The sequence below is a fragment of the Micromys minutus genome (assembly GCF_963924665.1).
Source record: "Micromys minutus genome assembly, chromosome: 23".
In the NCBI taxonomy this organism is placed as follows: domain Eukaryota; kingdom Metazoa; phylum Chordata; class Mammalia; order Rodentia; family Muridae; genus Micromys; species Micromys minutus.
Genome location: NC_137958.1, coordinates 4140085 through 4167985, shown reverse-complemented (window position 1 = coordinate 4167985; position 27901 = coordinate 4140085). Strand labels below are relative to the sequence as shown.

Below are 27901 nucleotides of genomic sequence, written 5' to 3'. Positions count from 1 at the left end.
AGCTTCCATGTGTATCTGGGCTTTTTGTTATCTTTGTTGTTATTAAAGACCAGCCTTAGTCCATGGTGATCTGATAGGATGCATGGGAGTATTTCAATCTTCTTATATCTGTTGAGGCCTATTTTGTGACTGACTATATGGTCAATTTGGAGAAGGTGCCATAAGGTACTGAGAAGAAGGTGTATTCTTTTGTTTTAGGATGAAATGTTCTGTAGATGTCTGTTAATTCCATTTGGCTTATCACCTCTGCTAGTGTAGCTGTCTCTCTGTTCAGTTTCTGCTTCCATAATTTGTCCATTGATGAGAGTGGGGTGTTGAAGTCTCCCACTATTATTGTGTGTGGTGCAATATATGCTTTGAGCCTTAATAGAATTTATTTTATGACTGTGGGTGCCCTTGCATTTGGAGCATAGATGTTTGGGATTGAGAGTTCATCTTGATAGATTTTTCCTGTGATGAGTAAAAAGTGTCCTTCCTTATTTTTTTGATAACTTTTGGTTGAAAAATCTACTTTATTCAATATTAGAATGGCTACTCAAGCTTGTTTCTTGGGACCATTTGCTTGGAAGGTTTTTCTTCCCAGCCTTTTACTCTGAGGTAGTGTCTGTCTTTGTCTCTGAGATGAGTTTTCTATATGCAGCAAAATGCTGGATTCTGTTCACATAACCAGTCTGATAGTCTATATCTCTTTATTGGGGACTTGAGTCCATTGATGTTAAAAAATATTAAGGAATAGTGATTGTTGTTTCCTGTTATTTTTGTTGTTAGAGGTAAAATTATTTTGTGTGCTTTTCTTTTCTTTTCTTTTCTTTTCTTTTTTTTTTTTTTTTTTTTTGTTTGTTTTCTTGCATGATTATTTTCTTGCTTTTCCTAGGGTGTAGTTTCCCTCCTTGTGTTGGATTTTTCATCTATTATCCTTTATAGAGCTGGATTTGTGGTCAGATATTGGGTAAATTTGGTTTTGTCCTAGAATATCTTGGTCTCTCCATCTATGGTAAGTGAGAGTTTTGCTGGATATAGTAACCTGAGCTGGCTTTTGTGTTCTCTTAGAGTCTGTATGATGTCTATCCAGTATCTTTTAGCTTTCATAGTCTCTGTTGAGAAGTCTGGTGTAATTCTAATTGGTCTGCCTTTATATGTTACACATCCTTTTTCCCTTACTGCTTTTAGTATTTTTTCTTTGTTTTGAACATTTGTTGTTTTGACTATTATATATCGGGAAGAATTTTTTTTTCTGGTCCAATCTATTTGGAGTTCTGTAGGCTTCTTGTATGTTCGTGGTCATTTTGTTCTTATGAGTAAGGAAGTTTTCTTCTATGATTTTGTTGAAGATATTTACTGTGTTTTTTAGTTGGTAATTTTTGCCCTCATCTATGTGTATTATCCTTAGGTTTGGTCTTCTCATTGTGTCCTGGATCTCCTGGACATTTTGGGTTAGGAGCTTTTTAATTTTTGCATCTCCTCTGACTATTTTGTCTGTGTTTTCTATGTTGTCTTCTGACCCTGAGATCCTCTCTTGCATCTCTTGTAGTCTGTCGGTGATGCTTGCATCTATGACTCCTGATTTTTTTCTTAGGTTTTCTATCTTAAGAGTTGTCTCTTTTTGTTATTTCTTTGTTGTTTCTATTTTCGTTTTCAGTTCCTTCATCTGTTTGGTTGTGTTTTCCTGTAGTTCTTGAATTATTTCTGCTGGTTCTCCTGTAATTGTTTAAGGAAGTTATTTATGCACTTCTCAAAGATTTCCATCATCACCATGAAGTATTGTTTTAAATCTAAATATTGTTTCTCTGGTGTGTTTGGAAATCCACTATTTTCTGTGGTGGGAGAACTGGGTTCTGATGTTGCTAGGTTGTCTTGGTTTTCATTGCTTGGGTTCTTGTGCTTTTAGACAAGATCAGCTATAATCACAGACAAGATGGCAAGAGAAAAAGCACAAGAACCCAAGCAATTGTTGTCTGTGATTATAGGTGATCTTGTTGTCTCTGACTGGAGGCTGTCTCTCCTGTGGGTCTGAGGGCCCATGGGCTCAGGAGGAAGATTGCTCCTGTGCGTTTGGCTCTTTGCAGTCAGGCAGTGAGTTCTGATGGCAGTGATTCTGTTCTGTCTTCATGGGCTGAGGTGTGAGAGCTCTTGTGGGAGCTCAGCCTTCTGTCTGCAGGTTCTAAGTTCTGATGGTGGAGACCCTGCTCTCCCTCTGGCCGGAATGGAACCTTTTCCAGAGAGCACCATGCTCCCTGCACTTGGAGAACTCCCGGCATTCCCGCTCCAGATAGTCAGTGGGCTTGTGTGTCAGGCTCACCTTTGGCTCAGGTGGAAAAGTGCTTGTTAGGCTGTTCTGGGAGCTCAGCCTTCTGCCGGCAGATACTGGGTTCTGATGGTGGAGACCTGGCCCTCGCTCCCTGGAAGGATTTTTATTCAATAGAAAAAGCAGAAAAGGGTGTGACCTACACTCAAAGCTGTTGGCACGAGGTATGGTGGCTGTGTTGAATCTGTTAATGCTAATACTTGGGAGGCAGAGGCAGGGTAGATCTTTGTGAGTTGGAAGACAGCCTGATTTAGATAGTAAGGCTAGGACTACATACTGAGATCCTGTCTCAAAAATAAAACAAAACAAAATAAAACAACAACAAAAAACAAACAAACAAAAAGAAACAAAAAGGAGAATTGGGGCTGGAGAGATGGCTCGGTGTACACACACTGGGGACTGTAGTTTGATTTCTAACATTCACAGCCTGCTTACAACTTCATATAACTCTAGCTCCAAGGAATTCAGCACACTGACGCACACGCATATACATGCACACACACACACATACTGCTGGTTGTAGATGGGTATAATTCATGGGTTGTCCCCCTTTTCCCCCTCACTCAGTCTCCATTTCTAGATTATAACTTCCCCATGACACCCAATGAGCAAAATGGAGGTCAGAGCGGGTGACAGAGAAGTCGAGGAGAAAGGCATAGATCGGGTTACACAGGACAGCCTTTTATCTCTGTTATTTCTCCCCCAGTGGCTCTTTTGAAGGCCAGATGACTTCAGTCCATTATTTGCATAATCTTTCACTCTGAAAGTTCATGAACAGATTATGTCCTTACATGGTACAATTTTCTATCTTGGGGATTTTCTTTCTTAAATTTGCAAATCAAAATGACCCAATAAGACCATCAGAGCAAAGCATATGAGAAATAAAACAACCAGAGGCTTCATTTAGTTTTATCAAAACATAGCCAAGTTTCCCTGTCCCTCCAACCTACAGCCAACGGTGTCATGGTAGTTCACAGGTAGACAGTGAGCCTGGGAGGCATGCCTGGGGGTATAGGAGCAGCGCTAATCTCAGAGAAACAGTTTCTCTATACCATCTGGAATACTGTTCTTTGGTGGTGCAGTATGTAGCCTAGGCTACATACCGATGTCATCTCCTGCCCCAGCTTCCCAAGTAGGACACCACACCCTCCGTGGCTGATTTTATCCGTGGAGTCCCTTCAGTTGGGGTATAGAGAAATCGACAAAGACCCCTGTAACTTTTGAATAGGCAGAACACATGACCAACAGAAGGAGGGAGAGAGGGAGGCATGGAGGGAGGGAGGGAAGCAGGAAGGCACCAGCAATATCTGAACTATTTAGATGCAAAGACAAGAAAATATAATAATAAATGGTCTTTTACAAATGTTTGCCGGTACATACATGTGTGTGTGTGTGTGTGTGTATGCACGTGTGCGCGCACACGCAAAGATGGATGATATCTGGTATCCTCTTGTCAGTTGCTTCCTCTTGCACTCACTCTCTCCCACCCCACCCCCAGCCACTTGAGAGAGGGTCTGGACAATGAGCCTGGAGCCTCAGAAATTCTTCTGTCTCCACTTCCTTTGTACTGGGCTTACAGGTTTGTGAAAACCTGTCTAACTTTTGTGTAGGTGCCTGAGGATCTGAACTCCGGTCTTCATGTTTGCACAGCAGTTTACCGAGAGCACTATCTGCTAGAAAGAGAAACAACCGAGCAAGACATAACGTCCCAAACACTGAGTAGCAAATGACAGTTTGCTGCTGCAGGGAGGAAAGCTTCAGTGCCCACTGTCCGGCTGCAGCCTGCACATGTTCAAGGCTGAGCTTGGGAGAGCTACCGCGTTCTCAACTTTTTGCCCAAGACCTTAAAGATTGTTGGGTGGACAGCCGTGGGGCCCCAGAGGAAGAAATAGAAGCTGAGCCCCCTGCGTAGGTTCCCCGCAGGAACTAACTGATGGACCAGTCCTGGGCTCCTTGCGGGAGAGAGGCCCCCGGGGGATCGAGGTGGGGACCGTCCGACGCTCTCTGCACTTCCGGAGGGCTGGGGGCGCGCTGTTTGGAAGGTGAAAGGCGGAGCTGCTGGCGTTTGGGAAGAGACCAAAGGAATGTGAAATTGGAAATTCTGTAACCGAGACCCCGGTTCCTAACCCTTTGGCTCTTTTCCCCCCGAACCCCCTGCGGAGAGGCGAAGGGCCGAGAGATGGTGAAGGGAAGAGTCACGTTTCGGAGAGGGAAGTGAAATAAAGAGGGCGGCACCCGGGGGGACCTGTGCGTCATTGAGGGACCGCGGAGCGGCCAGTGCGGAGGCGTGGGGGCGAGGAGCCAGAGGGGCCGCCGAGCGCCCGAGCCCGCTGCCCGTTCCCGCGGCCCCGCAGCCTGCTGCCTTGTGGGGCTCAAGATGTGTCAAGAGACCCCGCCCCGACCCCGAGCACCCAGCTGCTGGACGCCGGCCCTGCTGGCTCTGCTGGCCCTGGGCGGCGCGGGACTGTGCCACGCGAGCTCGCAGCCTGGGTACCACGCGCGGCCCAGTGCCAGGAACAAGTAAGTGTGCGCTCCTTGTGCTCGCCCCCGGCCCCAGGTTTTCGGTGGTCACTCCTGCGGGCTCCGGAGCTGCGCTGCCAATGGCGACGGGCGGTAGCGGAGTGATCCCCATGGGTTTTGGGGGCGTCCCCACCCCTGGATAACCATGTGCTTCCCACCGGGCGCCTCGAGCATCCTGAAGCGGACCTGGGCAGTGGGGAGTGTCCGGCAGAACTATGGGATCTGCTGCCGAGCCCGAACGTGAACAGGTCCCCGGAGCCCACGGGTGGGGGGCTGTTTGATGTTCCCCAGACACAAGAAGCACCCTGGGGTGGCGGCTTTGGCAAGCTCCTGCCTGTGGTGGTGGTGACCGCTAACTCGTTGGGTCACCTCCTCTTTCCCTTTCCCCCATTGTTGTCCAAGTTTACCCAGCCCTTTTCTCTTTACCCCAGGAACTGGTGCGCCTACATCGTGAATAAGAACGTGAGCTGCACAGTGCAGGAGGGAAGCGAGAGTTTTATTCAGGCTCAGTACAACTGTCCCTGGAACCAGATGCCCTGTCCATCCGCTCTGGTGTAAGTCGGAGAGCACGAGGGTGGGTGGGTGAGGTGGGGCGCTGGCCTTCAGCCCTTGTGGAAATCTCTTCCAGACCCTCTGCAAAGTCTGAGAGCTGCGCGGCTCACAGCCATGCTGGGCTATTTAAGAGTGTGCTGTTCTGCATGAACTTTGAAGATGCGCAAATTTTGGGAGTTTGTGATTCACTATGCCACAGGAGAGGGTGAACAAAGCCCCCCACCCCCATCTCTCTCTCCCTCTTTCAATTTTATTACTAACACAAGGCAGCTGAACCTAATTAGATCCATATTGTATGTTCTGGGTCGCAGAGAGATTCTAAAATGTTTTAAATGAAGGATTAGCTGAGAGGTTTGACTGGTTGAAGTTTTGAAGTAGGTGAGTTTTGTCTCAACTGTCCTCTACAGCGTTATGGTTTTCTAAACTAAACTCCCTCCTCATGTTGTTTTAGAACATCCCCTTTCTTCTCAAGTTAGATTTGTGGACCCATGAGGCAGATCTCAGAACGGAAAGGCCCTTAAAGATGAGCAGAACAGCTAACCATCTTTCTGCTCCTAAGCATTCCAGCATCTTACAAACGGGGAGATGATTTGTTAGTAGATCTGCACCGTACTCATCCAGTGGCGATCAGGAGAGTGCGGGTGTGGATGAAAGGCTGTTGGGGACACGTGATGCTAGGGATTGTTTCCACCAAGAATAGGTTGTTTGTCTTCGAGCACTTTGTCAGTGCTGCACAGAATGACCAGTGGTGGGCAGTTCTGTCTCTGGCCAGGCTCAGGACAGGCTGAGCTTGTGTCCCGGCAAGCTGCTTCAGGGGGCAGGGAGCAGACGAGGCTGTAGACACGTAGGGCACTGGGTCCCACCCAGGCTGCATGTGGGAGCCACAAGCTGGGGTAGCGAGTTCCCTGGGAGGCACAAAGAAAGTTGAACAAACTTGTAGAAACCCAGGGGAGCCCTTTACTTTGTAAAATAGAGGGGAAGCAGAGGATACAGACCCCCCCCCCCCATCACAGGGATTCAGACCTGTCACCTGCCTTAAATTGGTCTGTATTTCGATTTAGACGTCACAGCCATTGCCAGCTGCTGGTGACAGGACAGCCAAGTGAGGTTTTTACACCGCGACAGAAACACAAACCCAGTATTCAACACAATCCGATTGTCAGCCAGGACAATTCCATTCACTGTATACAAGAGCTATATTTGGCATTTTTCTATAATCTTAATTCTTACTAGGATACTTCAGAGATAAATTTTTCATAAAAGATAAAGTGTAAGGGGCTGGGGTGGGGAGAAGGCCCAGTAGGTAAAGAGTACTTGCTAAGCTTGAGGCTGGGACTGAATCCCTAGCAATCCCAGCACTGATGGGGGAGAGTGTGGGGTGGTCACTTCCTGCTTGCCGCCACTACAGGGTACAGTGGGAATAAGAGTTGGACACCTGACATCTCTGCCGCCACAAGCACCTGCACACATATGCACTCATACCAAACACACTTGTACACACATACTGTATGCTCATGTACATGCAATGAACACACTTGCACACACACTGAACAGATCTGTGCATATGTGCACATACAATGAACACGCCTGTACACAAATACACACACTTTCACATACACAACACACCTACACACATGTATACACACACTGAATATACCTGCACACATTGAACACTCATGCACACACAGTAAATACACCTGCACACATGTAAACACACTTGTACACATTCACACACTGGAAACATATAATACATGTATGCCTTATATACACATACATACATACATACATATATGCATGCATACATACATATAAATTTGTGTTTCTGAGGGTAGGGGTTTTTTTTTTTTTTTTGGTTTTGTTTTGTTTTGTTGCTTTTTGTTTTTTTGTTTTTTTGTTTTTCCGAGACTGGGTCTTACTATGTAATCCTGGTTGGCCTTAAACTTAGATATCTGCCTGTCTGTTTTCTGAGTGGCTGAGATTAAAGGCATGCACCAGCATACTCGGTGATAATTGTGGGGGGTTGTTTTGTTTTTTATTTGGGTATCTGAAGCAAGGTTTGCTATGTAGCCTAAAATTTACTATATAGCCCAAGGTAATCATGCCTTGACTTCCAGAGTGCTGGAGTTATAGACATCAGGCTCTATTTCCTGCTTTGTTTTTTGTTTAAAAAGATGATTTGGGGCTGGGGATTGGCTCAATTGGTAGAGTACTTAGTTGACATGCATAAGCCATGGCTCACCCTCCCCACCCCCCGAATTGCATAAACCAGCTGTGTAACACACTCCTATAATCCTTAGACCTGTAATTCTTAATCACGGTAGAAAGACTCCCTCTTGGTCCTAGGCTGGCTTTGGGTGTACATTTTGGGAGACATGGAATTCTTCCTGTGGGCTGATTGGGCAGTGAAGTCCCTGGCACTGAGGCCAACTTACATTCTGTATTAGCTATTTTTATAACAATTCCTGAGAGTCATTAGAAAGTAGCAGAACCAAGTCCAGCTCTGCTTTTTTCTCCCAGCCTCAGCCTCCTACTCCCTCAATTCAAATATTCAAGTAGTTTCTATTGTCTAAATCTCTGTGTGTGCATGTGTGTGTGTGTGCATGTGTGTATGTGTGTGTGTGTGTATATGTATGTATGTGTATATGTGTGTGGTGTGTGTGTATATGTGTGCATATGTGTATATGTGTTTTGCAGTGTGTGTGTGGTGTGTGTGTGTGTGTGTGTCTCTGTGTGTGTGTGTCTGTGTGCAGTGTGTGTGTGTGTCTGTGTGCAGTGTGTGTGTGTGTGTGTCTGTGTGTGTGTGTATGTATTGCTTCCCCCCTCTTAGGTAGGAATGGGGAAGCAAGGGCCTGTTGTGCATTACTCCTGTTCTAGTGTTCATGTTTGGCTGGTTGGTGGTAGCAAATGATTGTGTTTCTTCTCTGGATGGGACTACCCATCCCCTCTTTCATGCTTTATGGCAGAGATTCCAGATAGTTCCAGAACCTTCTGCTGGACCAACAGCTGTTAGCGTTTGTGGCATCTGGAGGCGTCCTTTCCATGGCCAGGATGTCCAGGGAGCCCAGATGTGAATAGTATGTAATGCATTTGCTCTGCCTTTCAGCTCAGGGCTCAGGCTCTTGGGGCTGGGGGTTTTCTGTTTTCCCACAACATCAAGGGACTGTGGCTGTCAGCACCTACCCTGCCTTTACCCTTCCGGCCAGCCTTGTATAATATAGATTTTTTCCCCTCTTGTTTCCTTGCTCTTGGCACTTCAGTTAAAGCATATTCACATGCTATTGCGGTCACCTTGCAAAGTGCACCTACCCATGGGTTATGGCACATCGTACAGCTGTGCAGCCACACGTGTAAACAAGGAGAAAACAGTTCCTGTGCCCATCTCCTGCCCCAGTACTGCTAACAAATGTGCTATTTTCTCTGTCTATCCAGAAGGTGATACAAACAGATCCTTTTGACGTTAGCTTCTTCCACTTAGCATGAGACTGTGTGTGTGTGTGTGTGTGTGTGTTATTTCTGCTGCTTTGAGGTAGGGTCTCTATAGGATCTTCCTGTGGCCTTGAACTCTCAGTTCTCCAGCTTCAGCATTCTTGGGGGTGGGTCAGCATGTGTGCCCACCATGCCGGCTCAATTATTTACTTTTGAGGTTTTCCCGTGATGTCCAGGCTGAAGGCTTTGACTTGATTCGTTTGTTCCTCCCTCAGCCTCCTGAGTACCTGGGGCACCGGCAAAGCAGGTCACCTGGCTTGTTGATGTTCTTATTCGTTATTTGGTCATTGGCGGCTGCTGCTTTATTCCGTTTGTGAGTTAGAAATGTTCCCACTGTTTTCTGTAAGGGCCAGAGTGTAGACATTTAGGGTGATGTGGCTCAGGCAGCCTGTGTTCAGGGTCACTGTTAGGGAAAGCTTGTCATTGGAACTGAAGAGCTGCTGACAGGCTCTGAGTCCTGGACCGTCTGGGAACTGTGTTGCTTCTGTGGGAGCTTTTGTGAATGAAGCCTCTGTAAATGTCCAGAGACAGGTATCTGTGGAAACTCTTTCTGCAGCTGTCGCTTATGGTCTAATTCTTCCCCTCAGTTGTAGTTTGGACATTCAAACTTTGACCTTTAAGATAGCACATAGTTTTGATGACCTTTATATTGCTGTTATAAACCTGAATCAAGCCTAATATTTAGCTGTATCTGTTCTGGGGAAAGATTGTGACAGCTTGCCTAAGCACTCAAAGTCCAGAGTCTGGTTCTTGTGGCAGAGAAGCCACATGCAAATACTAGAGTCAAGCCAGGATGGTAGTGCATTTGGAAGTAGAGGCAGGAGGGTCAGAAGTTCATGGGAGTTTGAGGCCACGTTAGGCTATGAGACCTCTTCTCAAAAATAAAAAGCAGTCTGGAGAAATGGGTTCAAACAATGAAAAGTACATACTGTCGTTTCAGGAGACCCCAGTTCACTTTCTAGTGCCTTTGTTGGGTGGTTCACAAGTGCCTGAAACTTCTGTTCCAGGAGCTCTGACACTCTTCAGACCTCCAAGGACACCTACACTCATGTGCATGTATCTACACACAGACACTTCTGCATATACATAATTTAAACACACACACACCACACACCTAACACTACAACTTCATCCCTGAGATTTTGGACCTCCATGTTGCCTGCCCACTCTGGAGGCCAACATATCACCCCGTAGGACCTCAGACTTTGGGGTACACTGGGGAGGAGCAAGGATATCAAACTGGTGGCAGTGTGTCTAAGGACTCATGATTCCAGATTACAGCGCAGGTCAGTGCTCCTCTGTCCAACTTGCTGGCCAGTCTGGTTCCTCCAGAATCTCCTTGTAGATCTTCTGACCCCCATTCTGCCTACAAGAATAGCCACTAATGTTTCCCGGTAAGATCAATTAAGGCAGAGCCTGTTCCAGCACTGGCTCTGTAGGATGTTTCTCAGTGACTGTAGGCAGATGCCTAGCTCACTGCCTATGCTGAGAGATCATGTTCATTGAGAGCTGTCCTCCCAAAGTCCCTAGAGGCTACAGTACATGCTTCCCAGGGGCTTATAGCTCAAATTTGGAAGCAGTTTCTGCCTTTCTGTTATACAGTAGCCTCAGGTGTCATAGAGGAGTGAGGACTTCCTTCCTGCTACCTGGCTTAGGATGCTAAGTGAGGCTCAAGAGAGCCCAGAGAGACTCAGCTGAGGGCCACTTGCTGGTTCATAGTCCTTTCTCTTAAGGAAATGATTACATTAATCTGTACTCTCTCCTGCTAGCTTCTGGCCCTTTGTATTGTGTATGAAGGAAATTCCAGATGAGAGGTTTTCCACCTATGGCAGTCTTCCCTTCCTTCTCTATGTATTTGGCAGGAATGGGGATGGGCCAACTGCACAGCACTGAGTCAGGGTCAGAGAAGAATGGCAGGACTTGGTTCTCTCCTTTCTACCTTTGCGTGGGTACTGGGGAGGGAGATTGAACCCGGGTCATCACGCTCAGTGGCAACTGCCTTTACCTCAGTGAGCCATCTTACCCAGCCCTAGAGCATTTCTAAAACCTGGAATCCAAGAACCCATGCGCTGATGCTCATGACTGTTGAGGGGTTAACCACTGTCTGGGATTAAGATCTATTTTTTATGTGCGGGGTGTTTTGTCTCCAAGTGTATATGTACTGTCCACATGTTCACAACCTGTAGATTCAGAAAAGGGCGTTGGATTCCCCTGGAACTCGAGTCATAAGTTGCCAGGCAGGTAGAAGCTAAAGAATGGGTCCTTTGCAAAACAGCAAGTGGTATTAACTACTGAGCCATCTCTCTGGCCCTTGGTTCTTGTTTTGATGCTGTTGTTTGGTTTGTATGCTAGGCTGTCCTTATAATGGAGGTCGTCTCCTCCCTTGGTCTCCTGAGTGCTAGGGCCTCTGTTTCTGTTCCACTTCATCATCTGTTCTGTAAAGCAACAGCCAAGAAAGCGGGGGGGGGGGGGGGGGGAGGGAGGGAAGGAAGGAGGGAGAGAGAGAAACAGAGACGGAGAGACAGAGACAGAGAGACAGAGAGGGAGGGGAGGGAGTCTTTTTCCAATGAGAATGGGGATGCTGTTAGTCTGGGTGTGTGGCTGCTGTTGAGAGGGCTGACCTTGGAAGTAGGGACCCAGGCGGAATGCAGGAAAGGCTCCACTTCTGCCTGCCTGACATTACCCAGCCTCCTTTCTGCTTTTCCTGTAGTTTTTCTTCTGCAAGAATGCTTGTCCATATTAGATACTAGTGTTCTCCCCTCCTCTCCCCTCCTCTCCCCTCCCCTCCCCTCCCCTCCTCTCCCCTCCCCTCCCCTCCCTCCTCTCCCCTGCTAAGGATGGACCCGGAGCATTTTACATGCTGGATGCGGATTCTACCATTGACTACATCTACTATTAACTCCTTAAAAAAAAAGACAAGCCCCAAGAGGGATCTGGGTGGGATACACTTAGAGCCTGTGGCTGCTGGGAAAACTGTAGACCAGGAATCTGCAGCAGGTGTTGGTTCTGGGTCAAGATCCAAGACACTTCTAATCTTCAGATTCCAAGGGGAACAGATGGTCATACAGTTGGAAAGAAAGTTGTCTATTAAAGACCAGTCCTTGCCAGGAAAAACAGTTTATTTTCGTTTTTTTCTTCCCCTCCCAAGTACAGGATGCATAAGGGCTAAAACAAAACTCCAGACAATTTCTTACACATCTCCTGGAGCACAATCCCATCCAATACAGAGAGGGTATTTCCTCCCCTGTTACCTTTTAAACAAACATTTGGCGCACAGTTGGTGGTTCAGAGCCTTGCTCCTTAGCATTGAGATCACCTGCAGAAGGCTAAGCTAGTGTCACAGGACACCTGCGGAAGGGGCGGAGCGACCACACATTTAAACGTGAAGGTCACATGACTGCTATGGAGTCTTTTGGTGGGGGCTCCCATCCTACAGCCCTTAGGGATTGTATCTTCCTATAGAACTCAAGATTGTCTTACAGGTTTCTTGTTTGTGTCTGGAAAGCTTTTTCCAGAATAGTCCCATAGTTATTATTCTTCTTGTTACTGTGGGCAGGACACAGACTGGGGTCTCAGGAAAACGACTCAGCAGTTTAAGACCCTGGATTCAATCCCCAGTATCATCAAAACAAAACCCCAAACTTCTGTGTTTCTCTTCCTAACTTTTTGTTTTTAATCTTGGAGAGAATGAATACAATTTAAATAAAAGCCATGGCCTTAAAAACAAACAAACAAGCAAAAACACAGCAACAGTTGGCCAGATGGTGGTACAGGCCTTTAATCCTAGCACTAGGGAGGCAGAGGCAGGCAGATCTCTGTGAGTTAGAGGCCAGCCTGGTTTATAGAAAGAGTTCTAGGGCTACACAGAGAAACCTTGTCTCAACAAAACCCAAACCAAACAACTCCCCTGCCCACAGAAACAAATCACCAACAGCAAAGAAGGAAGAAAAAAACCAGTCACCTCTTGGTGGAGTGTTTTATTTCCATTAATTAGTCTTTCTCTGTTGACATGCATTAACACATGGTAGGTATCTGAGTTAAAATACTGAGGGAGCCAGAAAAGGGTAGGTGGTTGTGGGTGTGGTTGTGGTCTGTACAGAGCTGTGATAAGCCACCCAGGGCAGGCTCCCCACGCTGGCTTCAGTCCAAGTATGTGGATGACATGTGCTGGCTAAGAAGATAGTAGTTAGCCTGAGCCTCCAGATACCACCCTCAGACCCTTGCTGTGAGGCATAGGTAAGTTACCAGGCACCTAAAGCACGTGTTTTTCGGGACTAAAGGCAGAGCTGTGTCCAGGAGGCGCAGATGAGGAAAGCTGATCCGCCTGAGAAAACCTCACTGTCACAAGAGTGAGGCAAACCTTAGCCCAGTACCTGGTGGATACACATTCATGTGCCCTGAGGCAGCTGCCTCATGAGGGCTACTGTCTCCAAAGCCTTTAGAGCTGAGGGTCTTGCTGCTGTAGAGGAAGAATGGAGTGCTCAAGAGAGTGGATGACCGAGTGGTCTGAGGTAATAAGGAAACGGTGTGCTAAAGATCAACTTTTAAAAAGTATTTGAACCTCAAGAGGTGCTGGGTACAGAGCCAGCCCTGGGGTCCATGGGGAGTGCATAACAACAGTACACCTCAGTGAGGCCCTTCCACAGGGATTGCTGCTTCTGCGGTGCTGAGGAACGGGTACATCAGTACTCCTTAGGATGCTGATGTGGTCCACAAGCACAGCTCTAGGTGATCGTCCCTCAGCCACTGAAATGTTTCCACATTGCTTGGCTTTTGTTTCTGTCTTCTTTTTTTTTTAATGGAGCTGGGAATTAGATCCAGGATAGTATAGTAGGTCAGCTATACCACCTCGATACACAACCCCGAATTCTTCAGGACCTTCCCACATATGGAGACCGTTAAGCTGCGTTCATGCTTGCTGAGCTGATATAACGCAATAGGTGCGAGTAGAACAGTCACACCCTCCTTCCCAGGAGGGTTTTTAACCTTAGGCTGATAAACTGCCAATGTGCACATTGCTTCCAGTCTGTCAGAGTGTCCAGAGTTTCCGCTGGTCACGTGACTTTCTTTCTTTCCTCCCCCCCCCACCCCCAACACGGAATGAACTGCTTTAGTCCTTCCATGAGTCAGTTTTCTGGGATTAAAATTAGTAGGGTTCAACTAATCAAACATTATCTTGATAACAGTGAGAAAGAGCAGCTAAGAAGAGCAGTTTCACCGGAAGGAGAGAAGGGAGACCAGGGTAGTTTTGATAGCTGTTCTCATTGGAGGATGCTGAGAGAATTAAAATTAAACTTGCCACCAACTTTTGTCCTTTCTTATTAAAGAGGTCGTGGAGGTTCAAAAGCACTGTGGAAGGCAAACTTTTCGGGGTGTGTCATTTGGAAGGACCCAGCTGTTCTTCCCCTCCCCCCAAGAATACCAAAAGATGAAGTAATGTGCTTAAAATTTTTGATTTGCCAGGCCAGCCCTTCAGGACAATGTACTTCGTTTATGCATTTGGCTAAAGGGAAAGCAGTTTGGGCTACCCTTCTTAAGCTGGTCACTTCCACCAAAAGGAATATGCAGTGGCTTCTCTGTGTTTCTCCAGAGTCCTTTTTTGGACTTGAGTGGGCTTAATTGGTTATTGCTTTGCAGAGATTAGCTCAGCATGGTCCTTTGTAGAGTGAGATGCACACTGGAAACGGAGGCAGGCAGATCTCTACAAGTTCAAGGGCAGTTTGTTGTACACAGGGCAGGCAAAAGGGGGGAAAACCAAGACAAAACAAAACCCAAAAAGGTTCTAAGACTTTCCTTTCAGCTGGAAGTTGTTTCACTAATGTGCCAGACGGGTAAATTCGAAGGAGGCCTTCCAAACCTGTGAACTGGGGACATACTGCTTGTTTTTCTGCAAACTGAAGCTTCTCTGTATCTGAGGAAAGGAGGGTTGGGAGCTGTGATGTTCATTGCAACAGAGATCAGGGTGGGGTGGTTATGCAATCCAGCCCTTCGTGGGCAGGCTTGTCTCCATTAAAGCCCTTCTCTGGCTCCTGCCAGACCACAGAGCCCTCTCCCATACCCACCCACCCTCCCTTCCTCTCTCCCTCTGCCCTTCCTTCCCTCTCCTGGTGATGGGACTAGAGGCCTCATTCATATCCGCTAAGCACAATCCTCTCACGTGTTTGGTTGAAGGACTTGGGCAGGGAGGCAGTAGCAAGCCTTTCGTGATAGTTTGAACTTTTCAAACTCTGTATCTAGCCTGAGGAGGTGGCAGTACCCAGGCCTGGTTTGTGTCTCTAACCCTGGAGTGACTTCCTGATGCTGCAGGCAGGGCCAATACAGCAGTCAGGGCACAGGCTCTTCCCCATGATGCGTTGCAGCTTCACCTGACCTTGCAAAGGGAAGGCATCACTGTGTCGTGCAGAACAGAAGGTGAAGACAACCCCAGAGCTCCCTTGAATTTTGGGACAGGAGGGAACCCAGAGCAGCATTTGTAGCTTGTTTTTGAACCAAAGCATGAGACACCTCTCAACTCCCCACATCAAAATCATTACTAGAAAGCCATGAATCCTGACTGGCTCTCAACATTTTTTTTTCTTATATTTTGTGGGGTGTGTATCACAGCTTTCTTGTGTGAGTCAGAAGACATCTGCTAGGAAGTCTTCTGAGGTCCTTGGGATGGGCTTGGTGGCAGGTGCTTTATTCATTTCAGTGGCCTGTTTTCTATTTTGTTTGTTTGATTGTTTGTTTTGAGGCACTGTTTTTCTGTATAGCCCTGGCTGTCCTGGAACTCACTTTGAAGACCAGGATGGTCTTGAACTCTTGAGATCCACCTGCCTCTGACTCCTGAGTGCTGGGATTAAAGAGTGTACTGCCACCACCTGGCTGTTTCCTGCCTTTTTGGGTGGAGGGGTCCTGGGGGGGGGACCGAAGCCCCTGTAGCCCAGGCTAGCCTTAAGCTAACAGCCCTCCTCATTCAGCCCTGAGTGCTGGGATTTCAGCAGAGTGTCACTAGGCTCTTGTCAGTGATCATTCTTTGTGATGCATAATTGAATAATAAATCTATGAGAAATCTCAAGTAGAAACTAAAGGCAAAAATCACTGGGTCGTTTTCAAGATCTGTTGTAAGTTCTTTTCTTTCTGGTTCTAGGGCTTGAACACAGGGTTGTGTACATGCTGGGTACGTGCTTTGCTACTGGACTATACCCTCAGCCTCTGAATCTTCAAAGCTAATGTCCATTTTTATACATACTTTTCTACAACCTAGTACTCTGAAGGCAGTTATTTAGAGTCTTCTCTGGACTGTCTTTCTCTCTCTTTTGTTTTTTTAAGATTTATTTGTTTGTTTTATGTATATGAGTTCTGAATCTGTCTTCAGACACACCAGAAGAGGGCATCTGATCCCATTAGAGATGGTTGTGCGCCACCATGCGGTAGCTGGGAATTGAACTCAGGACCCCTGAAGAGCAGCCAGTGCTCTTAACCACTGAGCTTTCTCTCCAGCCCTTGAACTGTCTTTCTTAATCATCAGTTCTACACTTCTTGTTTTATTTTATATTTTATGTTTATTTTATTTTACTTTGTGTGTGTGTGTGTTGTGTGTGTGTGTGTGTGTGTGTGTGTGTGTTGTATGTTGTGTTTTGCATGCATGTATGTATTCCCACAGTGCACATGCTTGGTTCCCAAGAAGGCTAGAAAGAAAACATCAAATCCCCTGGAACTGGAGTTACAGACAGTTATGAGCCAGTATGTAGGTGTTGGGAACTGAACCTGGGTCCTCTGAAAGAACAAAAAGTACTCTTAACCCCTGAGCCATCTCTCCAGTCCTCAAGTCTATAAAGGTTAAAAAAATTAAACCTGTTTCCAATAGGCAAAACAATTGACTGTGTTGCCAAACCTTTTATAAAAAGATGGCTCCTCCAATGGAAATTCCCAGGAGTCTAGCAATAGGGGATATGGAACATATCCTTCTATAACCAGGCAAGACTTCCAGTAGAGGAATGGGGATACCAACCCCACAAAACCTTCCACCCACTATGTATCCTGCCTATAAGAAGTGCAGGGATGGAGCAGAGACTGAGGGAATGGTCAACCAATGACTGGCCCAACCTGAGTCCAATGCCATGAGAAAGAGCCCATCTCAGACACTGTTAATGGTATTCTGCTATACATGTAGACAGATGTAGAGACCCGCAGCCAGACATTAGGCAGAGCTTGGGAAATCTTGTGGAGGAGTGAGGGCATGAGACAGACCTACACCCCTCCCTACATGTATGTAACAAATGTATAGCTTTGTTCTAATGTGGGACCTCTCACATGAGGAGCAGGAACTTGTCTGACTCTGTTGACTGCCTTTGGATCCCTTTCCCTTAACTGGACAGCCCTGTAGAGCCTCAGTAGAAGATGTGCCTAGTCCTGTCACAACTTGATGTGCTAAGGTGGGTTGATTTTCATGGGAGGTCTCCTCTTCGCCGAGGAGAAAGGGAGGGGACAGAAGAGGGAAGTGAGGTGAGAAAGAGAGAGGGCCTGGAAGGAGAGGAGACAGGGGAGGCTCTGATCAGTGTATAAAGTGAATAAATTAATGGAAAAAAAAAGATGGCTCCTCATTCTGAAAAGGCCTTAGCGATGCTGCCTTTAGTTGCTACTTGAGATTCACTGTAGTTGGCTAAACTGAAGTCCAGAGCACTTTGTTTCCTGAAACTTGAATATTTTAATAATTTTTACATTCGGGGGCTGGGGTTGATCAGGGCCTGTCTTCATGTGTGTAGACTCACAGCTCCAAGCTGCACTGCCAGCTAGACCTGCAGATGCTAAAATACTTGAATTAAAAAACAGTTCATTTCTTAAAAACAACAGCTTTATTGTGTGTGATTGCACACGCCTTTATTCCCAGAAGTGAGGAGGCTGAGCCAAATAGATGTGAGTTCAAAGCTAACCTGGTCTCCATAACTCGTTCCTCAACAGCAAGGTCCACATTGAGGGAACCTGTATCAAACAAACGAATCACACACACACACCAGCTTTGAGGTGTAGTTTGCATAAAATACATATGTGAAATTGTGTAACTTACTGTTCCAGTGTGTGTAGGTTCCCACCAAAGCAACATTGTGATTAAGGTGGTGCACTGAGCTAGGTTTATGTCAACTTGACAGAAGCTAGAATCATGAGAGAGGAGGAGGGCTCAATTGAGAAAATGTCTTTATAGGACCTGACTGTAGGCTAGCCTATAGGGCATTTTTCTAATTAATGGTTGATGGGGAAGAACCTAGCCCATTGTTTGTGGTGCCATCCCTGGGCAGGTGGTCCTGTGTTCTATAAGAGAGTTCATGAGGCTTAACACCTCATGAGCAGTAAGCCACTAAGCAGCATCCCTCCATGGCCTGTGCGTCAGCTCCTGCCTCCAGGTACTTGCCCTGTTTGAGTTCCTGCCCTGCTTTCTTCAGCGATGAACTATGGATGATGAACTGTTTTATGGAACAGTGAGTGAAATAAAAACACTTACTTCCCAAATTGCTTTTGATCGTGGTGTTCCGTCACAGCAATAGTAACCCTGACTAAGACAAAAATTGGTACCAAGACTATGGGGTATTGCTGTGTAGACCTGATCATGTTTTTGGGGAGGATTGTGGTAGGAATTTGGGACTCTGGGCTAGAAAAGCCATTGGAGGATTACTGGCTTGTTCCTCATGCCGTTCAGCCTGCTCTGCTCTTCTGTGGGCTCTTTTGTGGGAGTCTGGAAGATAAGATTGGGAATAATGCAAAAGATGGAGGTCAGTCTTGTAAAGTTTTAGAGGGAAGTTTAAAGACTCAGGGGCATTTGCCAGATTGAATTAATAGTATATGATGTCTGGTCAGCTTCAGCTGAAGCTTTGATTAACAAGAGACAAGAGCTAATGAAGTGAACTCTTTGCTGGGTCAATCCATGCTGGTCACCTGGTACTTAAGAAGAGACCAGCTTCTCTGAGGTGAAATTTAAGGGAAGTGTTTCCTCAGAGTCAGCACAGAGTCTGGAAACTGTATTCCAGAGGCAGGCAAGGTCTTACCTGGTGTTAGCAGCTGAACTTGGTAGTAGTGTGAGAGTCACCAAGTGGTACGGATTTTTGAAATCAAGAAGGGGTCACAGAGGGCAGTGGAGGCACTGTGTGATGGGGTTGTCCCTGAAAAGGACCCAGGAGAGGCTATTGGTGAAAGTGCAGATGCAGTAAGAGACTCCAGAATTTGGAGATCCTAGGACCATGGGACGGCAACTAGGCACAGCAGTAGGAATGGCATAAAGACGGCCAGAGCCTGGAGAATCATGAGTGGATCCCAGACCCTGGGCACTGAGTTATCTGCACAGTTGGAGTTTGGTTTTCATTTGTTCAGATTGTGACTGTGTTCTATTTCTCCCTCTTGAAGTAAAAAAAAAAAAAAAAAAGTATATTTTACAGAAGCCCATAGCTGAGAAGTTTTGGGTCTTATAAGATTTTGGTGTTTTTTTGTTTTGTTTTGTTTTTTTTTTTTTTGTTTCTTTGCTTTGTTTTGTTTTGTTTTTTGAGACAGGGTTTCTCTGTGTAGCCTTGGCTTCCCTGGAACTTGCTATATAGACCAGTCTGACCTCAAAAAGAATTTGTATTTTAAGGAGACTTGATATTTTAAAGAGATGAGACCAAATTTTTAAAGTGTTTATAAGACTGTGAGCCTTTTCAAATTTGTACAGTGTTTTTTACTGTGATATTTATATTAATTATGATCTTAGGATGAGCAAGAAAGGGAAGGTTGTGATTTAACAGTGGTGTATGTGTGTGTGTGTGTGTGTGTGTGTGTGTGTGTGTGTGTGTGTGAAAGAGAGAGAGAGAAAGAGAGAGAGACAGAGACAGAGAGAGCTTTCCTGGCTAGTTTTATGTCAACTTAATACAAACTAGAGTCATTGGAGAAAAGAGAGACTTAGACACCATAAGGTTAGGCTATATGCACGCCTATAGGTCATTTCCTTAGTGATTGATGGGGGAGGGATCAACCCTTTGTGGGTGGAGCCATCCTTGGGCTGGTGTCCCTGTTCCCCAATCTCTCAAACCTTTTGTTAATTTCTCCATCCACCCTTGCCAACAAATCTTCAATGGAAGCTGGCAATTTCTGCTTCCCTTTCATTATTATAGCTCAGTTTAGAGTGCTGTAGAATTTTCTATAAACAGTATCACAGAATACAGTCTTTCTTTGACCTGTTTTTTTTAATGAGCATAATTGCTTTGAGCTTTACCTGTGCTGTACTCTGAACCAGTAGTTGGTAACTTCTCGTTGCTAACAGTTTATGTTTGTGGCAACTGAGACTTGTCCTGATTGCTCTGACACAGCCGACCTTTGGTGAAGTTGGAACAGGTACAAATCTGATGTTTGAGGTGATAGATCTGTATGTTTCTCGTGTAGGTGGTCACCATAGGGAAAAAACATTTAAGTATTGGATTCCGGTGGCTCAAGGAAAGACACTGAATAGGCCTAGGGGCCCTAAAGAATGGGTGAGAGGCAAAGTGTACATTTTCCTTTTCTTGTTAAGTCTCATATGAACTGAGTTTGGCTTTCAATTCCCAGGTTCAGTGTTAATTTGAACAGCTTCATGGCTTGTTGAGCCTCCTGTGTTCTTGGTGGTTCTCAGAACCACCCTGGACTGGCCTGGAAATGGGTCCCCTACCTTAAAGGTCTCTAATAAAACTCCAGTCCTGTGAGTACACAGTAGAGTGACAGCTCTGAAGATTAGAACACCAATGGCATACAACTTGTAGATGTCCTTGGACTTCAATGTAACCCTGCAGTGAATCTTGGGAAATGTGTTCTCATTTTTGCCGTGGGACCTCCCCATCTCCTGCCCCACTAAAAGCCTTTACAATTGTTTTTTAATGTGTGTGTAGGTCTGTGTGCTCATGTTTGTACATGACCATGGCACATACATGTTGTGGCCAAAGGAAGATAGATAGTTGAATTATTCTATTGTTTTCCACCTCTTTTTAAAACATGTAGAGCTATTCCTTGAACTTGATTGGATAGACAGAAATCCCATGTCTCTGCTTCGGATTGGGATTAGAGATATGGCTACAGCACCAGTTATAGTAGGGGCTGGAGATCGGAGCTCAGGTCCTTCACACTGGCCTGACTGGTACTTTGCTGACTCCCCAGGCCCAGTTCTTTATCTTGGTGAGCAGTGTCCTCCTCCCTGATACTCATTACATATTTAGAACCTGATGTGGAGGTTGGTCTGTGACAGTGTTCTTCCACAGAGAAAGCCTGCTCTCCCAAGCAGAACGTGGGTGAGAATGACTTCATGTCACTGTGTTATTCACGGACTCCGAGGCTGGAAGAGGCGCAAACTTCTTACTTCTGATGCTTTTATCTTTTCTCCCAGTGTGATTACAGCTTAGAAAACACAGTGTCCCCATGTTTCAGATGATGATTTTAAAGGGAAAATAAATTGGTACAACAGAAGAACCTCCTCTTATATCCACAGAGAAGGTTTTCAGTCTCTGGATTGTTCTGTTTCTGAGTGATTGCAACCTCACCGTGGGTGTGGCCTAAAGGCTTGCCATAGTCCAGAGACTTCACTGAAAGGCCTGGAGTTGATTAGTGCCTGGATGGCACAGCAAATCTTGTATAGTATCCACCACTCCAAAGTAGTTTTGAGAACATGGATGGGGGTGCATGCGGATAGGGCGCTTTGAGCTTTGAAATGGGAGAGCCGGGGCTGCGAAGTCATGAAACACCTCTGTCGCGGGAAGGAGAGTTGTGGAATTATGGTGATTTTTATAGTAGCATCCGGGCAATTAAAAAAGAAAAGAAGTGATCAAAATAGAGTTCTTAGGCTGGCAAGATGACTTAGAGGGTGAAGGTACTTGCCACAGAGACTGGCAAAGAGAGTTTGGTGCCCAGACCCTATATGGTCAGAGAACTGATGTGTGCAAGTTGTCCTTCCACCTATATATGGACATTGTAGTGTATATTCACACACACACACACACACTCACACACACTCACTCACACACACACACTCACTCACACTCACACACACACACTCACACACACACATACTCACACACACATACTCACACACACACACTCACACACACTCACTCACACACACACACACTCACACACACACATACTCACTCACTCACACTCACACACACACACTCACACACACACACTCACACACACTCACTCACACACACACACACTCACTCACACACACACTCACTCACACACACACTCTCTCACACACACACACACACACACACTCACACACACACACACAACTAAAACTTAGATTCTTCTTCAGTAGCTCTGAGTAGAAAGGCTGGCTCACAGACCCAGGCCAGCAGATGTTCTCATGGTCCACACTGTGGGAACACAGGATGAGCTCACTGGGGAGTGACTGGGAGCTGGCTTCTCTGTGATTCTGCTGCTAGGAATGTGGAAACAGGGTAGAGGTATGGGAACTGAAGCAATATACATTGGAGGAACAGCCTACAACAGAGATGGGCCTCCCATAGAGAGCTCTTATTTAAAAACATGTGCGCTGGCTCAGGCTCAGACTCCCTTTTCTTTCCCAAGACCCGGTGACTTGCTTTGGGGATGTGCTTCTCAGAGCTAAGAATGTAGCTTCATTGGAACACAGCCTTAGGCTATAGTTCATGGACTGGATGCAGCCAGCACCAGATAAGCTCCTCGGAGTTGCTCCGAAGGAAGGGCCCATTGCCTGAGCAGATCCAAGGAGAACAGCTCCATTATCGGCTGCATCTGAATTGGGGCAGACCTGACACAGACCACGGTCGTTTCCTTAATCCTTTCTTTAGGAATGAAGATTGTCCTTTTTTTCTCCCAGGATAATTATAAATTGTGGAGGAAACCTACTCATTACTCTGAATGATCAGGGCAAAATGCTAGGCGGGTTTTGAAACATAACTTGCCCCTAAGTGCATAAGGAAATTAATTCAAGAGGAAATAGAACAAGCCATAAACTTACAATCCCGTTTCTCCCGGCAACCATGTCCCTCATTCCAGGAACCGGGGTGCCCTCTCTAGAAGGACATTTTCATTCTGAACGCATTGCTTTGATCTAGGATCTGTTACTTTACAACACACACAAAACTTTCTTGCAATCTGACTTTAATCAAGACACATTAACCTGACGTTTAGATTCTTATAGACATTTCATATTTCACAAAAATTATCATGGCCTAAGCATTCTGGCTTGCTAAAGTCTGGACAAATTTTCCTAAAGAGCCATGCTACGTCTTAAGTTTCTTTCTCCTGTGTCAGGTTCTGCATGGATCCAATTACAAATGTGTAATGTAGCAGAAAAAGATGAAAAGCTTGATGTTTGAGTTTGTGTTTTAAGCTGTAAGGAGGAGGACCTTGGCTTGGAATGGAGCCATGAACGGGACCTAGGGATCAAAGTCCATCTCCTGATGTTGCATAGCCCACGTTTGGAGATGGCCAAGGTGGAAAATGACCATTTTGGCTTTCAGTCAGACACAAGATCCAAGTGGGCAGTGCTTTGAAATTCCAAAGTTTCAGTGGGGGAAATCACTTCCCACTCTATAGCCTTCACCCCCTGACTGCATTCTATTTTGGCAGAGGGTCAACAAACAGAAAAGGATCATTGATTTACTCATTTACTGACCAAAACACCCACCAAAATAAGAAAAGCAAGCCTGTGGTTCCTAGGACATCAGTCTTGTCAGCTCCTCAAGGAGACCAAGACTGTACAAGTGAATTGTTAGCAAAAAGGGAAGGAAGTTCAGACACACCCTGCAACAAGGAGGGCCCACGAGAGTGTGGAAAGGGCTAGATAAAAAGACACGTGCTTTAAGAGTGTGTGCGTGACGCACCAAGAGCCATTGAGTTCACAGAGGAAGTGATGACCGGGGCTGCAGAACGTGGGTTGGGCGTGTCAGGGAGTTTGTGTTTGGTGGTTACAGGGTTTCCATTTGGGGAGTTAGGGAGAGGAACGCCATCCACAGACCCACAGACCTATTATACTGGTCACAACGGGCTGGGTGAGGTCAGAGCTGGAACATTTGCCAGGACACACAATGCTCTGGGTTTGAACCCACAGGGCTAATAAATATATAGATATATAAGTAAATGTCAAGGTGCTAAATTTTATGTCCTATGTATTTTAGTGCAATTTTATTTTGAAAAAAATAAAAGCAAATCGAGGGCTGGGATGTGGCTCCGTTGGCAGTGCTGGCTTAGCACAAGTGCCTGAGTCAGTTCCCCAGCACCACACACATGACTGGGTGTGGTGGTGCATGCTTATCATCCCAGCACTGGGAAGATGGAAAAGGATGAGCTGTCAGCATCAGCTACATAGCGAGTCGGAGTTGAGTTGAGGTAGAAGCAGGAAAAGTGACTTGGTAGCACATGGATTTCTTTCCTGGGATGTTCTGGGCCGACTCATTCTTTATGGTTCCTTTCTCCATCCTTCTAGATTGACTAGCCATTGGGACTTACTTGCATATGCCAAATTAAGCCAGAAAAGCTGGCTTCAGGTTGTGGTAGGCCAGTGAATAGAAGGGAAAGTACTTACTAGAAAGTGTGTTCTCTGCAGAAGTCCCAGGCTGTGTCCCACAGGGGTGCTGGGCTTTGCATCTGTGCCATGTTTCAGTAAATAGAATATATGTAAATGCCCGGCACAGGGTTAGGAGCCTCGGCTATGGTCCACCATGTGGATGGTCCCTGAACAGCAGCCAGTGTTTCCTCTCGGAGAAGCTTTCTGTGTGAGCTCCATCGGGTGTGTTGTGGACACTGTCTGTTTCCTTCTGCTGGGCTCAGTTTAATAAAGGTCAGAAATCCAGGTCTACCAATGAGCCTCCTGAAAGCTTCTTTTATCCTCTGCAGCAAACTGTCTGGTGGGAATTTCTGTGGTCACATTTATGCTGTTCTGTACTTGAAATGTTGCCCTTGGGGTTAAATGTTTAATTTTATTTAATGTAAATCTAAATAGTTTGTGTGACTAGTGAGCACCTTGGGTGTGTGTCTCCCGGGTCCACACGGCCCAGTTTAGTTCTGAGAAGACTGGAGAATTCTTAGCTCTTTAGACCAGAGGAAACATTTTTCTTCTTAAAATAGGATATTAGATCACATAAACTTTGACAAATACAGTATTTTTGTTTGATTAATCAACTATTAATCCAATTAATGATTAATGACTTTTCATTGAATTCCTGAAATCAGACATGCTGTATTTAGTAATGATGTTTTACACAATGCATTATAATTTAGCCTTAAAAAGAAACGCTCTTGCTGGGCAGTGGTGGTGCACACCTTTGATCCCAGCACTCGGGAGGCAGAGGCAACTCGAAGCTCTCTGAGTTCAAGGCCAGCCTGGTTTACAGAGTAAGTTCCAGGATGGCCCGGGCTACAAAGAGAAACCCTGTCTTGAAAAACCAACCAACCAACAAACAAACAAGGCTTTAGGCTCAGTGGTGGATCACCTGCCTATTCTATCTGCCAAGTCACAAAAAGCCAGGAGGAACTAGAAATGCCCTTCATAGCAAAAGAAGCCAGACTGAGAGGAACCCTGTGGCCACAGCTATGAGATATCCTGGAGAAATGAGGGAGAAAATAAAGACCAGAGGCCCTTGGGGAGGGGGATAAGGAAGGGTAAGTACTCAGGGATTTTTGGGGTAGTTGAACTGCCTATATGACCCCGCAGTGGTAACTACAAGTCACTATGCCTTTGTCCCAACCCTCAAATGCACAGCACCAAGCATGAACCTCTGTGTAGACTGTGGGCTGGGGTGATGGTGGTGTATATATGCAGACTCTTTAACTGAAACAGATGTCCGCCTCAGCTGTGGACAAGGCTCCTCCGCACATACAGGGTGCTGACATGGTCCCAATGGGGAGAGACTTGGAGGGGAGCCAGGCTGTGACCTGAGTCAGCCTGTACTCTCTGCCCTGACTGACCCTTGTGTGTTTCCTTGGTGTGTCTGCCCTACACTGGGGACATTAGCTAACTGTCTCAGTCAGCAGCTAGTGAGCTCCTCCCATGTGAGCACAAACCGGGTGCTTGGGGACACAGCACTCCTTTAGCCCAGCTTTACTTCCCCCAGTGTGGAGGCTCTAGGTTCTAAGGAGGTGGGCAGGCTCCCCACAGGAGAAAATGGAACACTTCATATCTGCTTGGGGAGTTCTAAAATGTACATGAGGTAAAAGGCCTTGACTACTTTTGGTATGGTGCTTGGGAGGAGCTGGGCCTTCAAGCCAGCAAGAGCTGTCACTAAGCCACACCCCTAAATATTTGTAAAAGTTAGTGGTGGGACTTTTTCCTTCTTTTTCTGCAGTGCCCCATGTGATTACGGCTCCTCCCAACCTCTGGAGTTTCTTAGGCTGGTGTTATGTTAGTGAGAACCCCATTTTAGCTGGGGTTTATGGGGCTTGGCTAATTCTGTTCCCTCAGAGGTTCCTCTAGCAAGGCCCAAGGTCACCTCAGGGGCCTGTCACTTAATGTAGGGAGAAATTGCTCTAAGCTTTTCTGTATCCAGAGATTGCTGCCAGGTCTCTCCCAGCTGTCGCTGCTGGCGGTATGAGCTCTTCCTCACCGTGAGATGTCAGGAAGACAACCTGAAGGCACCAAAGACTCCTGCTGAGGGCTGATTTGGGTCAGATGGGCAGCAGATCATACAGTCAGAGGAGGGCGACCTGACTGTGGGATGAGCTGGCAGCAGCTACGCCCTTCCTCACAGTGACAGCATGTTGGGAGAGCAGGTCCTTCTTCACCCTCTAGCTCCTGGTTCAGGGTTAAGCAAAGGCTCCAGGGCTGGGTGGGATTAGCCCACCACACTGTTTTTTTGTCCAAGGGACACAGTTTGTTCTGCTGGATGCAGCCTTATCTGAAAGGTTTCCTGCAGGCTGTCATCTACTGGCGTACGCAAACACATTTCCACATTCCGCTTTAATGCTCCGAGGAGCAGAGTTTCTGAGGTTACACATTCCTCTAGCGTGATGCTCGCCTTGAGTCTGCAGGATGGGCAGGGATTCCATGGGTCGGGCTGGGAGGGGCCCCAGGCTGGAGTCTACCTGGACCAAAGCAGACGCTTAAGCACAAGTCTGCCGTGCAGGGGTCAGATACCTCCTCCCGCAGGGCTTAGGGCTTTCTGGAATATCTCCAGGTGGGATGCTGCCTTGAACTAGAGGACCTGCCAGAGAGCAGCTGGCTGTTATTGTGTGCTGGGAGGGTGTGTGTGTTACAGAAGAACCTGGAAGTTTCCATTCCAACCACTGGAGAATGAACTTGGGCAACTCATCTTACCTGCAAGTTGTCAAAAAAAAAAAAAAAAAACATAGTAGAGCCAATGTGATTGTCTTTTAATGTTCAAAATTATGGCTATGTATGTGAATGAGTATATATAAGTGTGTGTGAGTGAGCATGTGCAAGAGTTCATGACTCTGAGTGTGAACAAGCATGTGTGAGAATGTATGTGTCTGTGTGTGAGAGAGAGAGAATGTGTGTGTGTTTGAAAATGTGCCTGTATGTGTGGATGTGTGAGTATGTATGTGTGTGAGAATATACATATGATTATGAATGTCTGTGTATGTATGCATATATGCATGTGCGAGTGTGTGGTATGTGTGCATGTGTGAGTCATGTGTGAGTATATCTGAGTGTGTACAGTGTGTGAACATGTGTGGTGTCTGTAGTATGTATAAGTGTGTCTGTATGTGTGAATACAAGTGTGTGTGAGTATGGTGTGTTCTAGTGTATATGTCAGTGTGTGTGCTTAATTGTATGTCTAAATGGTATGTGTGTGCATATGTGCTTGTGTGTGAGAGTATATGTGCACACGTGTACATGTGGATATCAGTGGAAGAATTGCCTTTTTTCTTTTACTGTGCAGATCCCGAGGTAACACTCATGTCAGGCTCAGTGGCAAGCCCCTTTTCTCACCGAGCCGTCTCTCACTGAAGAGCCTTCCCACTCTGAGATCTTCGCCCCTCATGATCACCATGCTTTTTCCTTCACTTCCTGCGGTTCCTCTTTGGTTCATCTCAGGAGCATCTTGAAATATGCACACTCAGGACCCA

The 27901-nt window shown here is 46.2% G+C and overlaps 1 protein-coding gene across 2 annotated transcripts in view; it reads left to right on the top strand.

Moving 5' to 3' along the window:
• Window positions 1–4619: 4619 nt before the first annotated feature.
• Window positions 4620–27901, top strand: part of EMILIN2 (elastin microfibril interfacer 2) — a 47810-nt gene continuing 24528 nt past the window's right edge. For both annotated transcript variants that reach the window (XM_080936405.1, XM_080936404.1), the window contains exons 1-2: window positions 4620–4825; window positions 5257–5379. In XM_080936405.1, the coding sequence (XP_080792531.1) occupies window positions 4683–4825; window positions 5257–5379 (266 nt within the window). In that variant the 5' untranslated portion in view covers window positions 4620–4682. The remainder of the gene's footprint in view (window positions 4826–5256; window positions 5380–27901) is intronic.